The sequence below is a fragment of the Toxorhynchites rutilus genome, chromosome 2 (assembly GCF_029784135.1).
Source record: "Toxorhynchites rutilus septentrionalis strain SRP chromosome 2, ASM2978413v1, whole genome shotgun sequence".
NCBI classification, from domain to species: Eukaryota; Metazoa; Arthropoda; class Insecta; order Diptera; family Culicidae; genus Toxorhynchites; species Toxorhynchites rutilus.
Window position 1 is genome coordinate 202,101,752 of NC_073745.1, and position 18,341 is coordinate 202,120,092.

Below are 18,341 nucleotides of genomic sequence, written 5' to 3' on the forward strand. Positions count from 1 at the left end.
TTAATTCTGCGCAATTTTATATATAACATGTTATTTATTTACCTCTTTCAGTAGTGAAAACTATAAAAATGTTGACAATGGTTGAATTAAAGAAGGAAATTCGAGAGCACAATCAAACACAAGTAGAAAAATGCACGATTCCTGCATGTGAGAACTAGCTTGAAAAGCCCGGAAGTTAAATATACGTGATTTGTTTTTGAGTTTTAGGTTACATTAGCATCATTTTCATAGTTCAAAATCAAAATCCAGATGTCTCACCCATCGTTTACGTTTTGCGTTAGATCGCCAATTGGCGATCTAACAGTAGTGAAAATTGTATAAATATTGACAATGGTCGAATCAAAGAAGGAAATTCAAAAGCACAATAAAAAAAAGTAGAATAATGCATGGTCCCTGCATGTGAGAACTACCTTGAAAAGTCCGGAAGAAAAATATTGAAACTCAAAAATAAAATATGTAATTTATTTTTGAGTTTTAGGTTACCTTATCATCATTTTCTTTTCTTTTCAAAAACAAAATCCAGATGCCTCACCGATCGTTTACGTTTTGCGTTAGATCGCCAATAGATATTGCATTTAGAATGAAAGAAGCTGACATTTCCGCGCTTGACACAAGCAATAAATCATCTATCAGTTTAGTTATTTATACCGTTTTGTCTCAAGTTTACCGTTTGAACCCTTAAGTTTTGTTACCCATTAAAAAGTCTCTCATTCCTCAAAATGCTACTGTTTCGGCAGAGTAATATGATTTTTGAATGCAATAGTCTTCTCTCAACTTGAACACAATAAAATTGATTTTCAAATCGCTATCCATTTAAAAATAAATAAAAATAGTTTAAATTATATTTTACTCAATTTTCGGACACCATTTTTGTCAAACAGGATCTGTGGGAATGAACGTAGGACTTATTTTGCACTTTATTTTATAGAATTGAACATGGATCAGGGAATGTTTCATAATCAATGGCTCCAGCATTCCATGAGAACAGGCCGCGCTCTAGAAATTCATTGATCAGTATTTGGTCTCTATTTTCCAAGTCTTTGTTCAGCACTGGAGCGAAATTTCGCTTTGAAATCAATGCACCTCCAATTTCAAAAAACCACTTAACGAGTCCCGTATCCCAGGAAACTTTAATTGGTTTTAAAAATTAAACGTCTAGTGATTTGTTTGCTTAGGTATAACATTCATCTGACAACATCGACTTAATGAATAAAAACTTGTAAAATAGTCGAACAAAAACATAGAAACATGACATTAAAACATAACATTGAACACATCGGGACTCTCAATTCGGTTTCTGAAGCGTAGTAATGGTTCAGTGATGGATCATTTCCATGATCGGCTCATGTTGAACAAACGATGAACGATATGGAAGCGGTTGTAGCAAAAACGAGGATCGTAGAATTCTGCTGGCAGCGCGAAAGTTCACCCTCTCGAGCAAGTTAGACGCATCAATTTCACCACAAAGAAGTTTGGCAACGAAGGTGGCTTGTTGAATAAATTCAGTTTCAGTTAGCGACATCTAGCTGAATATGGGGGCAGGTTCCGCGGGTCACGCATATTCCCAAGCGCTCTACGGATGAACCATTTTTGAATCCGTTCAATCCTGACGATCCACATGTAAGGACTTCATACTACACATGCGGTTTCGAGAATTGGCCGAACAAGCGAGTAAAAGAGTGATTTCAGGCAGTAGGGATCTGTAAGGTCCCTGGAGATTCTCGAAATAAACCTAAGCTGACGATTGGCCTTGGATATCAATGCAGATCGGTGTGTGTCGAAGGTGCGCTTAGAGTCGAGAGCTACGCCCAAGTCGTTGACCTGACTAACTCTCTTCAAGATAAAATCATCGATCGTGTAATCGAGTATAATTGATAGTCTTTTTCGAAAAAAACTCATGATGACACACTTACTTTTGCTGATGGTAAGTTTATTCCGGCGACACCAACTCACGAACTGGTCAAGCAGGCTCTGTAACCGACGGCAATCCGCGAGTGCTGAAGGCTAGATAAATTTTAAAGTCGTCTGCATGGATCGACACACAGTCAGATGCAAGAATAAGCGACACCTCGTTATAGAAGATCGCGAACAGCAATGGTCCTAGATTGCTGCATTGCGGAACTCCCGAAGAAACAGCAAACGGAGAAGAATTGTGAGATAGGAGCTTGACACGGAGCGTTCTTCCAGAAAGGTATGACCAGTTGATGAATCTGTCGGAAGCACCAAAACAGGATAGTTTTCTCAGTAGGATGCGGTGGTCAATTCGATCGAAAGCGACTTTTATGTCGGTGTAGGTAGCATCAACTTGAGCGTGTTCCTTTGAGAACTCGAGAAGATTGGTGCCAACCGAGCGTCCTGACATAAAGTCATGTTGTACCGGTGAGAGGCGGCAGATAAACTGGTTATGCCGCGATAGTTAGCCACATTACACTTGTCACCTCTTTTAAACATGGGAAACATAAAGGAATGCTTCCACAGGTCTGTAAAGATCGCTTGACTCAGCAAAGCTGTGTAGATGCGGGAGAGCGGTAAAGCCAAAGATGTAACACAGCGGCAAAAAACTATAGCTGGAATGCCATCTGGGCCAAAAACTGTTGAACGTTTCAATTTTTTTACGCCCTTCTCAACCATCTGTGGGGTAACGACGAATGGTCAGAAGCAGGGCTAGTTATTTTCGAAGCTAATAAATGTGATTGAATTTTATTCATACAACTCTCACTTCCACTACAGTCATTTTCGGTGGATTAATTTCAGTGTATCGGGGTGAAGTGGAAACGAAATATTCTCTACGCATACAGTAACATTGATTCTTTTGTTTCGTTCCTTTCCTCTTTCGCTCTCTTACAAGTATAAAAGCAGAAGCTTTCACTGACGATTAAAACTGCTTGAACGGGTTATATTTATTTTCATTTCGCATGTTAGAGGATGCTTGCTGCTTTCAAACGTAAGTTTTATTTTACCAAAATGGATCGTCGCGGACCGTGTTCAAAATTCTTCAATCACTTGTAAATAACAGGTTTCTCTGTTATTTGGAATACATGTTTGTTACAGAAAATGTAATAAAATGAAAGACGGCAAAGATCGGACTATTCCTTTCTCGAGTTTTTCACCCTCTCTAAGGGTGAAAAGAATAGTCCGATTTGAGCTGTCTTCATTTTATTATATTTCCTGTATCAAACATGTATTCCATGTTACGAAGAAGCATGTTATTTGCAAGTACGCTGGATTCTTTTTATGCGTTTTTTTGCGTGATATTTTTTACGCTATTCGCTCAAAATTACGCGATTTTTTTAAGCGATTTGCTTGAAATTACGCGATTTTCGACTAGGTCTGCGCTTTCAGCGTGCCCACGCAGAATTGCGAGCGCATACACAACGCCAGAAGCACGCGCACGCACATACCATTGGGTGCACGAACACGCACACACACGCGCAAACATGCACAAACATGTGCATAAAAACGCGAGCGCACACAAACATACAAATGGACGCACAGGTGCGCACAAACGCGCACACACAAGCACATACACGCGCACAAACGTGCACACGCACAGACGCACGCACGGAAAGAATCGAGCACGCACGTGCACACACGTACGCACACAAACCCACACATGCCCATGCACAAAAAAACACGCACACCTGCACACAAGCAAGAAAAAAACACGCGCAAACGCACGTACACACGCGCACAGAAACACGCACAAATGCGCGCAAACACGCCTACACATGCCCGCGCATAAAAAAAGCGCACACCTGCATGCAAGCAAAAAAAAACACGCCCAAACGCACGCGCACACACGCACACAAACACCCAAAAAAACCCGCGAACATACACAAACACTCACACAAATACACGTGCACGCACACAAACAAGCACAAACACAAACATCGGGCTGTCGAATACTCGGCTATCCGGACTCGAAGCTGACCGGTATCCAGTATCCGACCAAACCACTATCCGTTTCATCACTAATTTCACACTGACAACTAGCGCCGGTAAATAATTACTCCTGCAGGCATACTACAACCCTCACTGCACCGTTTTCATTAGTTTCAGTGAATAAGTTTCGAATGCAACAAGGAAACATTCCTTTCTATACAAACTGCCAGAATACATGGATGCTTCAAATTAATTTCCAAGTGACGATTTCTAACGTCGCTTTGGTTTGCAGAATGAAAGGAATCAACGTGAAATGAAAGGAATATGTACGAAAGAAACGAGATATTTTTCTTATTGTGCGTGAAAAGAGAATAGATATATTTTTAGCCTGCATGGTTCTGGTTCTGTTCTGAGAAGCGATAGACACATTATTGAGTGACGATGTGCTAATTGAAGTGAAATTGTCAGGCCCTGGTCAGAAGTCTATTAACCTATTAACAGCCTATTAATGTGAAATGATTATGCCATAACGTACAACATCGAGTCTCCCTCGTGGTGTGCTTTCATATCACCCATCGAAGCGTTCGCATTTGGTTCGCTTTTTCGAAAATTAAATTGTACGAAGAAGAGTTAAACTCTCTGGAACGTTAGCTGCGGCTCTCTGGGCTTCCGACGGAGTGTCTGCATCAGCAACAAACACCGATGCAGTGTTTTGAAAATAAATCCCACTTATCAGGAACAGAGGACGACTGCTTAACGCCCGAGAAAACCTTAGACGGAATATCTGCAGTTTTTCGCTTGGAATTGACAAACTTCCAGAAGTTCCTCGGATTCCTACGCAGGTTTGTCTGGACACGAAGCACATATGATTGGTGGAGGACACGGTTAAGGCTGCAGTATGCATTGCTAACGAGTTGAAAGTTATGTATGGTTTGTCGACGGCGTAAATTACGCCGGAATTTTTGTCGCGCCGTAGGACGCGAGGGAGTGGAGTGCTCCAAGCTGGAACCATTGGAAGTTTCCTTCGTGGAGTATAGAATAAAATGTGTGAGGTTTGGAGGCAGATATACCAAAATAATACCGTGATCTTTACAGAAATTGATCGTGTCGAAAGTCGCATGGGAGCGATGCCCATCGACGAAAACAACTACCGAAAGCTCAACATTTTTCTTGGCTAACCAAGGATAGATAACTTTGGTCAAATACTCGTAGAAAACTCCAGAGTTCATCCAGTCACTATCGCACCTTTGGATACAGGATTTGCCATTCGCTTCGAGATGATAGATTTTTTTTTCCAAAATATATTTTTTATTAAGGCACATGTGGCGTTAGCCTGACGGGGCCGGGAGTCCAATATTTTGACAATTTTTGTCTTACAACTATGTTAGTAATATGTAACCGATTACTCGCGGTTGGCTCGAGGTTAGTATTACAAGTGTTCTCATAATTGGTATGTTGCAGTCTTTGATGCTCTATACGTGTGCCCGACACGGGCACACGTATACACGACACGACACATCATTTAGACATCACTAGACACATCACGATAATCATGATAGGAGATGTAGGTACTTGCTTGAAAATAGCATGTTTTAACCCTTTAACGGTTACCGGCATCTATATTGCCACCAACGATTTTATTTTTTTCTCTTCTTTAACAATAAATTATCATTTCTAACCTAATGTGGTAACTTGTTCTGATGTCTAGCCACATGCCCGATTTTTTTGAGATTTATCGAAAAACTGTCATTTTGTTGAAGTTTTCAATACATATCAACTGTTTAGGACCTATTGAGTCTGATCATGAATTTTGTTAATTGTTTTTGTTGAAACTAACATCAAAATTTCAAATACAAGAACAACATTTTTACCATCAAGTGTTTTCCGTTAGACGGGCAGGTGGCCACTATATTGTCACTAATATTTTACGCTAGCCGGGCAAGGTGGCAGCTATATTGCCACCAACATTTTACGCTAGCCGGGCAGGTGGCAGCTATATTGCCACCAATTTTTTCAATGTTTTTGATTGTTTTGCGTGAATCATGCGTCGAAACTTGATTCAGAACGAACACTGCTTTAAAAACTAATTTAATTTAAGATTCTCTAATTAAAGATTACTTGCTCATCCATTTATAGTTGATTTTTACCTTTTTTTTACGGGATTTGAGACTGTTCAGAATATTGGTCAAAACGGTATTTCCTTCAGTATTTACGTTCACTACATAACATCGATAAAAATCTGATATCTCTAAATGGAAATGGAAACTAAAATTAGCAATTCCACGTTTATTTTTGAATTTTCTTCCATAGCTATTCACGAACAAAAATAAGCTCATGTTTGATGCGAATGTTTTTTTTCAGGTCACTCAGTCTTCTGTATCGATCCGTGTATTTTGTATGCAGTTTTTCGCCGGAGGAATCATTCCGGTAGAATGTATCTTTCTCAAGATGTTAAGATAACATTATTGATAACGAAAAAGCATTTTTTTACCTTCCAATAGTCGCATGACATCATTGTTACTAGTTCTTCCAAAATAAAAACAGACACAGCACAAGCAGTCTTCTTACCTTCCATTATGACGATTCGATCTTAACTTTTGTGCGATGATTGGTTCATTCGTAGCCTAACACCGATATCCGAGAATAGAATCTGGACTGAAAATATACCCAACCAGATTACAGGCACTATAAACTTTCAGTGGGCAATGATTCAACCGCACCGGTTGGTGAAAAACGAATTATTTAACAGAAAAAAAGATTCACATTCACGCCGATGCACTGTCTCTGTGTGTTGCTGCTGTCGATGAACTGTTTGGACGTTTTTTTTCTTCTCCACCTCGCTCATTCTCGCTCACCCACAACCAAACAATGTTATGTATGCGATCGATGCCGCTCTGCCATATTTATTTTGGTTCATTTGTGTCACTGCGCACCCTCAGGTGACTGCACATCACGCGTGCTGATTGGCATCAACGTCGAATGCATCTGAGACACATCTAGAGACGTCGGTTAATCGTTCGATTAATTCAAATAATCGAATATCTGAAATTATAATCGAGTAATTTTGTATCGAATAATTTAAAATCAAAATATGAATACATCGAATAATTGTCACTGTAATCGCGATTAATGAAAGAAGGCATTTTTGTCAAGATTAATGCATTTTTAGGTTAAGAATTAGGCTTTATAATTTTTTATCCCATAATGGAACATCGACAACCTGATAGACCACGCGACCAGAATGACAACATAATACGTGATTATTACAAGAAAAAAATATTCGCTCGATTAATCGGATATTGAAAGACGATTATTCGAATGAATCGAATATTGAAAAATGCCCCAACGATTAATCGATAATCGAATAAATGAAAAATTTAGACATCACTAGACACATCTACACAAATACGACATAAAACCCAAGGCGGTATAATAAGGTGGAACGTTATGTCAGAATTGCTGTTCAGCCATTACTTGAGTTCGAATTGACAGCGGCCAAATGAACGGCTAGCGTTTCCGAGAAAGAGGATAACAAATGGCATGCAATGAAGAATGCATACCGCTATGTGTTTGTTTGTTTACGCTGTTGGCATCATTGTTGTGTTTCGGTGACTGCTGCAAGTTATCGTCTTCATTGCTGTTTTACGGGACGTGAGGGTTGTTGCCGTTGCTGCTGGGATTGGCAATTCAGCGATTGTGGGAGCAGTGCTAGTGGGTATATGAAAGAGCCACTACCGGCGGGCTTGTACCGTACTGCTCCTAGTTCCATTCGCTTTGATCACATTAGACGTTGACGACCCATTACGATTGAGTGCGCGCAACGGTACGGTTTGGATATTCAGGCATGTCGTTTCCCGACGACTGCTGCTTCAGCTGGAGACTCACCTGATCGTGCGGGACACAACAGCATAGGTAATTGTTGGTGTGCAGAAAACGCTATGTAGCATAAAAATTGGACCTGGTTTGTTTATAAACAAAAATAGTCGCTGTCATTTTTCATCCCCTCTCGCATCTTCCATGCCTTATCCTCATACTGTCGAAAACGAACCACCTGTCAATTCCAGCTCCTTGATAAAACCTTTTGGCATTTAGCCAAAACATATTGACGAATGAGGATGAAAACTTTCTTTTCAGTGCGCAAAATAAACATACACCCTCACTTTTGTGGTTCTGAGCTCTAATGTAGATGTCACATGAGCTGATTCAGCTTTGCGTAAATTCATCAATAGACGAATTCACGCAAAGCTGAATCAGCTCATGCGACATCTACATTAGAGCTCAGAACCACAAAAGTGAGGGTGTTTGTTTATTTTACGCACTGAAAAGCAAGATTCGGTGGTGATTATTCATTTTATTTCAATTTAGATTCATTTCAGCCTTTGAGTGTCGTCAGTATATGGTAAGAAAGTTGGAGTTTTGTATATTTACAATGGTTTCAACACGCGATTTGACCAAAGTCATAGATAATCTTCGAAAATTTTATATTTGATATTGCAAACTGGATATTGATACTATGGATGGTATGAAATTCGTTCAAATTTCCTAGACAAATCAGAATTTATCTTCAAATTTCCCGGTATCATGTATTCTTTCCACGCTGAAAAGGTTAGAAAATCATCATTTTACAATGTGCTATGTATATTACGAGGAATGGCTTGTTATAAGTATTATAACTTTATTTTTTTTCAACTAAGTAAACGATGAATAGGGTGTTTTGCGCTAAAATACTGCAAATCCTTCTCGTATCGACCCCTACATAATCAATGATATCAGCCAACTTGATATGATATCGATTTCATCGCAATTATCCATAGTATCAATAACCGGTTTGCAATATCAAACTTAAAATTTTCGAAGATTATCTATGACTTTGGTCAAATCGCGTGTTGAAACCATTGTAAATATACAAAACTCCAACTTTCTTACCATATACTGACGACATTCAAAGGCTGAAATGAATCTAAATTGAAATAAAATGAATAATCACCACCGAATCTTGCTTTTCAGTGCGTAAAATAAACAAACACCCTCACTTTTGTGGTTCTGAGCTCTAATGTAGATGTCGCATGAGCTGATTCAGTTTTGCGTAAATTCGTCAATACAGTAACTCACATTTGATACGACTTACCGAGACACCCGAGGCACCACTCAGTGTCGCATTGGAGATAATTTTGACCTGTAAGGCCGAGGACATAGTAAACGCGGTGCGGTGCGATGCGATGCAATGCGATGTGGAGCGATCGGAGCGATGAATTGGAGCTCATCGCGTGCTATGACATACTGATCGCGTCAGATCGCGCGTTTTTCGATGTTTTATTCCACTCCATTCCACATGTAAACAACCCAGCACAAGGATGCCAGATATGATATCACATCTTCATTCTGTAAACAGTTGAATTGTGAGATATTTAATTTAGTTTTTCAAAAAAGCTTCAACCGAAAATCTAAATTGAAAGTTCAGCAAATGAAACATTTTTCTCAATGGTATTTGTTTACTTTTTCTCTGAACAGTTAAATTTTTATTTTCGTTTGATGAGTTCGGTTGTGAAGATATTTATAGCTAAATCGTCTGGCAACAATCACTTGCGTTCACTCGCGGAAAAACACTCCACACACAGTTTCGCCGCATTGAAATCGCGTTTACTATGGCTGATGTCACATTAGGCGGATTCGCCGCCGCGGATTCCGCGAGTAAAACCGCAGCGGAGGATCTACAGTGTATTGAGAAAAAGCCATGTCACACAGAGCGGGGCGGTTTTCAAATGGAGAAAATAACCGTCGTGATATCCGCGGCGGCGAATCCGCCTAATGTGACATCAGCCTATGTCAGGTCCGGGCGGTTTGCATTTGATTTCCGCATTCGTGAACGAAAGAACTTTCCCGCAAAAGAGCCCGCATCGCATCGCGCTAACTATGTCCTCGGCCAATCAGCACTTGCCTCGCAAATCGTGAGTCACACACACGCAACGAGAATATAATTGTTTTTTGTTGTCAGGTTTTCAACTTAAACGACAATAACAAAACCGGATTCCTGCGGTAAATCTGTGTAAAAGGTCGAAATTTTAAAGTCGAAGTGACAAAAGGTATTTGAACTGCAACAAGGATGTATGTCATTGCTGTAACTGTAAATGTAACTACCCTGTAGCATAGGAAGAACTTCCTGAATTGTAGAGATACGGCCTGAAAACCTACTGTTTTTTCATCCACTGAAGAGCAAGAAAGCAAGAGGTGCACCCGTGGCCGAGTGGTTAGCGTCTCACATTATCATGCCGGGTGTTCGGGTTCGATTCCCGTTCTGGCCGGAGGATTTTTCGTCAAATAAATTTCCTTCGACTTGCACTGTGGTCACGCGTATTCAAGAGCTTGCCCCTCGGAATACATTCAAGGCGTGTTATTTGGCTTAAGAAATCTCAACTGAATATTAATAAATGACGCTAGTTAATGCATACGTTGAGACGGCAAAAGTTCCACAGGGAACGTTAACGCCATTCAAGAAGAGCAAGAGATCGTGAGCTGGCTAGAAGACATGGCCGTAGGTGAAAGGTCATCCAATCTGTGAAGAGTTAACGTGGTCCAGTACGCTGCAAATCTGGGTAACGCAGAAGTATTTCAGTCCGGAGTTCAGGTCCTGCGTTTCTTGAAACGACATCCTATCATCTCGAAGCGAATGGCAAATCCTGTATCCAAAGGTGCGATAGTGACTGGATGAACTCTGGAGTTTTCTACGAGTATTTGACCGATGTTTTTTGGTTTTGGTTAGTTTGGTTAGCCAAGAAAAATGTTGAGCTTTCGGTAGTTGTTTTCGTCGATGGGCATCGCTCCCATGCGACTTTCGACACGATCAATTTCTGTAAAGATCGCGGTATTATTTTGGTATATTTGCCATCAAACCTCACACATTTTATTATATCCTCCACTAAGGAAACTTTTAAAGGTTCCAGCTTGGAGCACTCCACTCCTTCGCGTCCTACGGCGCGACAAAAATTCAACCGAAAATCTTAACATTTTTCTCAGTGGTATTTGGTTACTTTTTCTCTGAACAACTCAATTTTTATTTTCGTTTGATGAGTTCGGTTGTGAAGATATTGGCAACAATCACTTGCGTTCACTCGCGGAAAAACCAGGGGTAAGACATCAATTGAATATAGGCTACCCAAAATCAAAATCAATATGGCGTCATTTGTTTATCAACATATCATTTACGAGGATTGAAATCGAAAAATGCGCTGCTTTATTCTAACTGCATGAGCGATTTTCATATTTCGGTTTCACATGGAGGTGTTCACATTTAACATGGAGTTTAAGGTTAGCCACTATTCGACTATATAACCGGACCGAGTTGTAAACAACAGTAATTGATTGAACCAAAATGTCAGTAAACCGCAGCAATATTGGGTACACTGGCAATATGAGGGATTTGACGTTTTAGTCGTACCCCTGGGAAAAACACTCCACACTCAGTTTCGCCGCATTGAAATCGCGTTTATTATGTCAGGTCCGGGCGGTTTGCATTTGATTTCTGCGTGAACGAAAGAGCTTTCGCGAGCGCGAGCTCGTTTGCGGGTAGTGATCCCCGATAATCGTTCGATTAATCGAATACTTCCTACAGAAATCGATTATTAATCGAACGAATACTGCACAACCAATAATCGAAGCGAACGAATAATTTACGTCGATTAACCGATCCAAACTCAGCAAAAAAAACTGTACGGCCGCTGCAGTTTTATCCTGAAAATCAATCAAGCTCAATGCTGTCGATTCGAAATGAGCTTCGTTTACGAGTTTAGGGGAGCGTAAAAGATAATAATTGATTTTCAGGTGGAATGAACAATTTTTTGATTCAGATGGCTTTCTAACAAATGAGAAATATTAGTCTAACTAATTATTTCTCACGGTATGACGATTAATCGATTAATTGATTATTTAGAGCGATCAATCGTATCGAATAACGAACTGCTGAAAAGTTTTTTTTTTCTCTAATAGTGACTTTCCACACATTTCGGCTGGTTCGTCACTTTTATACCAGGGACAGACATACAGCTGTACTAGCGTTGTACGTGTACAGCGTTGTACAGGTACCATCGTAGCATGACAGACATACTTTGGTTGTACATTGCACCGCATGTCAAACTGACAATCAAAAATTCGACCAATTTTCACCACATGTTTCAATGAAAAAGTTTTTTATTTAGCGTCTGAAACTTCAAACACAACAAACAAGTATCCAATCTGAGTTACTAACTCAAGAGAAAGTCAATGAAAAGAATATTTACCAAGTGTTTTGATTCAGTTTGTTTATGCTACCCACCACTAACCATTTGTGGCGCTGCGCACAGTACAACTGTAACCATGTACAGCGGTAAAATAGGTCGGTACAGGTACAGCGATTGTACCAAGTTGCTTGCATGGTTCTAGCGCTGTACATGGTGACAGACATACAATTTTCGAAGTACAACGCTAGTACAGCTGTATGTCTGTCATAAGTATTACTTCGATTTTTTTGTAAGAATGTCGGGAGTGAGAATTGAACTCGTGATCTCTGCGTGAGAGGTATGGATGTTACCACTACGCCAGATCGCCTCCTCACTGCTGAAAAGTATTCGATTAGTGGATGAACGATTAATTTAAAAAATTGGGGATCACTATTTGCGGGATAGCTCTTCGGCCGAGGACATAGTGAATGCGACGCAACGCGGGCGCGGAGTCGATGACGGGAAAGCTCTTTTGTTTACGACTGTGGAAATCAAAGGCAAACCGCCCGGACCTGACATCGAATGATGTCACATTAGGCAGATTCGCCGCCGCGGATATCGCGACGGTTTTTTCTTGATTTGAAATCGCTTCCAAAACCGCCCGGCTCTGTGTGACATGGCTTAGGCTGATGTCACATTAGGCGGATTCGCCGCCGCGGATTCCGCGAGTAAAACCGCAGCGGAGGATCTACAGTGTATCCGATATCGCGATATCCTCGGCGGCTAATCCGCCTAATGTTACATCAGCCTTATTCACAATACACTGTAGATCCTCCGCTGCGGTTTTACTCGCGGAATCCGCGGCGGCGAATCCGCCTAATGTGACATCAGCCATAGTAAAGGGGATGCGAACGCGATTTCAATGTGGCGAAACTGTGTGTGGAGTGTTTTGCCGCGAGTGAACGCAAATGGTGGTTGCCACACGATTTTCATAAATGTCTTCACAATCGAACTCATCGAATTAAAATAAATATTGATTTGTTAAATTATTATTTTCGTTTTGTTAGATGAATTATATAACTTTATTCTAATTTACATAATGCATATAATGAAAACGTTACGTTAAGGGCTTCCCATTTACCAAGTTCACCGATAAAAACGATCTCACCATTCAACTGTTTACAAAATGAAGACATGTTATCCTTGTGCTGGGTTGTTTACATGTACAATAGGGCACATGCAGCGTGCATATGTATTAGTAATCTGTTGGGCAGGCAAAAGAAATCACTCCAAAGGATTTATATGGATCGACAATATTTGAGCCATTTTATATTAATAAAATAGTTACCATATATTAAGCGCTACTCTATATTAATAACATGAGAACATATGTGTCTTTACATATAAATATTCACGTTTAGCGTCAAAGCCGGAGAAATTTTTTTTATGATTATGATTCATATCAATGGAAGCAGATTGATTATTTAAAAAGTTCTACAGGAACAGCGCAAACTGCACATTGCGATTGTATAGCCGGATTAGGAGAAGTATGTTCTCATGTAGGCTTTGTGCTTTTCGCCCTGGAATGCTGATCTCGTGAAGAAATAAACTATAATGAACATTCGTGTGCAGATATCCTTAGTCGCCGTTTAGTTTCGCCAAAAAAGCGGTTGACTATGTTGAAATTCAGAATACATTCAGCCAGAAAGAACAACCAACCGAACAACCGATTTCCTGAATGCTCTGCGGAGAATTGACATATTAGGCTGTCATATTAGGCCGCACAACGATGGTTTCAAGATTTTCGTTCTGGTGTAGAGGTCGTCGAAGATGCGCCACGCTCCGGAAGGCCTGTCGTCGAAAATTGCGACAAAATCGCTGAATTAGCCGAGAAAGACCGGCATAGTAGCAGCCGTAGCATCGGCCAAGAGCTGGGGATAAGTCATCAAACCGTTATTAACCATTTGAAGAAGCTTGGATTCACAAAGAAGCTCGATGTATGGGTGCCACACACGTTGACGCAAAAAAAACATCTTTGACCGTATCGACGCATGTGAATCGCTGCTGAATCGCAACAAAATCGACCCGTTTCTGAAGCGGATGGTGACTGGCGATGAAAAGTGGGTCACTTACGACAACGTGAAACGCAAACGGTCGTGGTTGAAGCCCGCTGAAGCGGCTCAGACGGTGGCCAAGCCCTCATTAACGACCAGGAAGGTTCTGCTGTGTGTTTGGTGGGATTGTCAAGGAATAATCTATTATGAGCTGCTTCCCTATGGCCAAACGCTCAATTCGGACCTGTACTGCCAACAACTGGACCGCTTGAAGGTAGCACTCATGAAGAAGAGGCCATCTTTGATAAACAGAGGACGCATTGTCTTCCATCAGGACAACGCCAGGCAACACACTTCTTTGGTGACGCGCCAGAAGCTCCGGGAGCTCGGATGGGAGGTTCTTTTGCATCCGCCGTATAGTCCGGACCTTGCACCAAGTGACTACCACCTGTTTTTGTCCATGGCGAACGAGCTAGGTAGTCAGAAGTTAGCCACAAAAGAGGCCTGTGAAAATTGGCTATCCGAGTATTTTGCCAATAAGGAAGCGAGCTTCTATAACAGGGGTATTATGAAGTTGGCATCTCGTTGGGAACAAGTCATCGAACAAAACGGCGCATATTTGACTTAAAACAGATGATTGTAACTAATTTTATGAACAAATGAAAATTCAAAAAAAATACCGCAGGACTTTTTTGACAGCCTAATATATTTATATTTGTGCTCCCGTGGCCGAGTGGTTAGCGTCATAACTAACATGCCGGGTGTTCGGGTTCGATTCCCGTTCTGGTCGGGGGAATTTTTCGTCAAAGAAATTTCCTCCGACATGCACTGTGATCACGCGTATTCTAGAGCTTGCCACTCAGAATGCATTCAAGGCGTGTTATTTGGCATAGAAATCTCAACTAAGTACTAATAAAAATGACGCAAGTAATACTACGTTGAGACGGCGAAGTTCCTCTAGGCACGTTAGTGACCAATGACCGTTTCTCGTTGTGTATGATCATATTTTTTTTTTTGCGCTGTTGAGTATGATCATATTGAATTTGAAAGCTTCCATGGCGGGGGTTTTACGAGGCAAACAGTATGCGTCGAATGCCTCAATAACCTGCGCAATGGTACGCGGCGTTTGCCCTACTCGTGGTTTCCCTCTTCAACAACACCACCAGCATTGTCAAATCCTTCCGACGCAGCGGCTCCTCCAGCAGCAACTCCTCCTCCAAGGCAATTTTGTTTCGCTCGGGCTCGGTATGTTTGTTGGTCGCAATTAGATAAATATTCAGCTGTTGTTTCCATTTCCGCCAATTCTTAGCCAAATTAGAACAATCCAACAGCAATGGCAATCGATCCATCTTTAGCGATGCACTTTTTACGCTTCTCAAGCGACAACGTTTTTTTAGACACTTTCGTTCGTAGAATTCTCGAACCTTCCCGTCTACTGACGACACGCACACACAAAATGGTGATTTTTTCCTTTTGTTCTGGGCGTTCACTCCGCGCTTCACATTTGAGTGACGCCACCCTGTTTCTGATCGCTTACGCCGATTGGAGACTTTCTCGTGTTAATATCCACGATCCAACAACTTTATTATCCTCGCTATGGGTTTTTTTTACGAGCTTTTATTTCTAACATCATGTAATAAGTACCAGATTCCGAAAAATTAAAAAACCGCAAAGGCATACAGAGAACTTTATTTTAAACGATCTACATCGCTCAGCAGTCACAGTTACACTGGCTTAGTGTTCCCCGATAATCGTTCGATTAATCGATTAATCGAATATTTCATAAAGAAACCGATTATTAATCGAACCAATACTGCGCAACCAATAATCGAATCGAACGAATAATTTACGTCGTTTAATCGATTCAAATCCAGAGAGAAAAAACAGGAAGTAGGTTATATCTGTGGTATAACCGCAAGGGTGACGTAGGACTATCGTTGATTTAGTGATCATTTGTTTTTAGTTGCATCTGAATCAATTCTGAATGAATGAATAAATTAATACATTGCTTGTATGTGATATGATTTGTATTCCATTTCCAATAGACAAAATATCTGTTGCATCAAATCAGTCTACATAATTTTTGCGTTCGCTCATCCTTTCTCACAACACCCATTTCTCGTTTGCGAAATTGTTGAGTAAACATCGTTTGCTAGTGCGCGTAGAGTGGGAATTCCTTCTTAAGATTCGTTGCACCTCTAATAAATTGCCGAAAGGCGTGGTCTTACGTTGATCGCGCTTGATTAGCATTAGCATTGAGCAAGTCGCACAATATCGTAGGTGGTACGAATTCAGAACTATTTAGTTAAAAGCTAGCCTCCATCCGTTGCTGATGATTAGTAATATCTCTTAGATGAAGGCAAGCTTTCTCCAACAGTTAAGAATTGTCCTGGCCACGTTCTTGCAACTGCTAAGGAAAGGGAAGGAACGTTAGTTCGACATTTACTTAAGAGAGATGCAGAGAACTCTACGACCTCTCATAAATGTCTCGGGAATTTAGGACTGTGTTAGTATGGAAGGAAAGCCATAGGATACACTCAGCCGGTGTTACTGGCCTAGCTTGTTCTTACTAATAATATAGCGGTACATATAATTATTATTACTATTATTATTACTTTTACTATTACTATTACTATTACTATTAATGCTATTATCACTATTGCTGTTACTATTACTTCTTTTACTACTACCAAATACTGCAAAGGGTCTGTTGAAAGAATTGGTTCATTAAATAATATGATATTATATTGTAGAATGGTAGGCCTTCCGATCGTTGTCACACTAGTAGCTGAAATTTGATGAGAATCAATCATTTTCGGTGTGTTATGGTGTGAAAAAGCGCTGAAAATAAACTTCGAAGATAATTATTACATCGAGATTCATCAATACTAATTTATTTCCTTCATCCTGTTAGTTCAATTACTCAGCAATCTGATGAGGTTGTTATGATTGTTGCGAAGCGGGAAATGAATCGTACAGAGAAACACAGAAAGAAAGAGTTGAACCCTTGTGAGCAGCTCAGGTCTTACGTTGATCGCGCTTGATTGATCACAAAACCAAATGTATTTGGTCGCAGTATTATATGGATAGAAAACATAATAAACTCTTTCGCTTGACTGTAATTTTCATTTTCAAGGGTACTGGCAGATTATTTTTCAGCAACGATAACATCTTTCCGGAATCTTCTCGAAGCTGGATGGCAACCAAACGAAAATAGTTCCGCGCGTGTATGTGTGTGTGTGGTGGCTGCTCCGATGTCTCAAGCGGAACCGTTTGTGGCATCACTCTCCTCCTGATAGATTCCCTTCTGGCCTAAGATGCACAAACAGGCTATTGGTGATACCGTTCATCAGCGCTTTCATGATAAACGAAGTTAGCTTCACCACAACATTGACAACATGCTCCAATCGCTGTTCAATTAAAACTGAGTGGATTTCCGAGCGGCGCTCGCTTATATACCGATTGGTGATTTCAATAGCTTGTTTTGAAAGCAATTTTAGGACTATTAAAACAAGTTTTTGATGAAAAAGTAACAAGTATATTTCGCGTAGATATTTTATTTTCGAATGAAGTGTTTATTATACCATTTCGTTCGGTTGTTTAGGAGCTATTAACGCTCAAAATCTCGGTCTCCGGCGTAACGCATCCGTTTTCGAAACTTTCATTTTATACCCCAGTATAGAAATGAAAGATGTAGTCCTTCGTCAAAAACCTACGGCCGCTGCAGTAATAATTGATTTTCAGGCGGAATGAACACTTTTTTGATTCCAGGTGGCTTTCTAACAAATGAGAAATAATAGTTTTTTTTTCTTTATTATAGTGACTTTTAACACATTTCGGCTGGTTCGTCACTTTTACTTCCATTTTTGGAAGAATGTCGGGAGTGAGGATTGAACTCGTGATCTCTGCGTGAGAGGTATGGATGTTACCACTACGCCAGATCGCCTCCAGAGAGAGAAATATTAGTCTAACTAATTATTTCTCTCAGTGTGACGATTAATCGATTATTTGGAGAGATTAATCGATTATTTGGGGCGATTAATTGATTAATCGATTATTTGGGGCGATTAATCGTATCGAATAACAAACTGCTGAAAAGGATTAATTTCAAAAATCGGGGATCACTACACTGGCTTATGTATTCATTTTTCATATGTTTTGCAATTAAAACAGTGTTGCCAAATTTCAAGAAATACAATTATCTTACACATAT

The 18,341-nt window shown here is 40.3% G+C and overlaps 1 protein-coding gene across 2 annotated transcripts in view; it reads right to left on the reverse strand.

The window, feature by feature from the left end:
• LOC129771689 (GTPase-GDP dissociation stimulator vimar) overlaps positions 1-15,822 on the reverse strand; it is a 32,826-nt gene extending 17,004 nt beyond the window's left edge. Inside the window, exon 1 of one of the 2 annotated variants that reach the window (XM_055775608.1) lies at positions 15,773-15,822. In XM_055775608.1, the coding sequence (XP_055631583.1) occupies positions 15,773-15,806 (34 nt within the window). In that variant the 5' untranslated portion in view covers positions 15,807-15,822. Of the gene's footprint in view, positions 1-6,450; positions 6,829-15,772 lie in introns of those variants that run through there. The other variant, XM_055775609.1, reaches the window with a different exon arrangement.
• Positions 15,823-18,341: the final 2,519 nt, after the last annotated feature.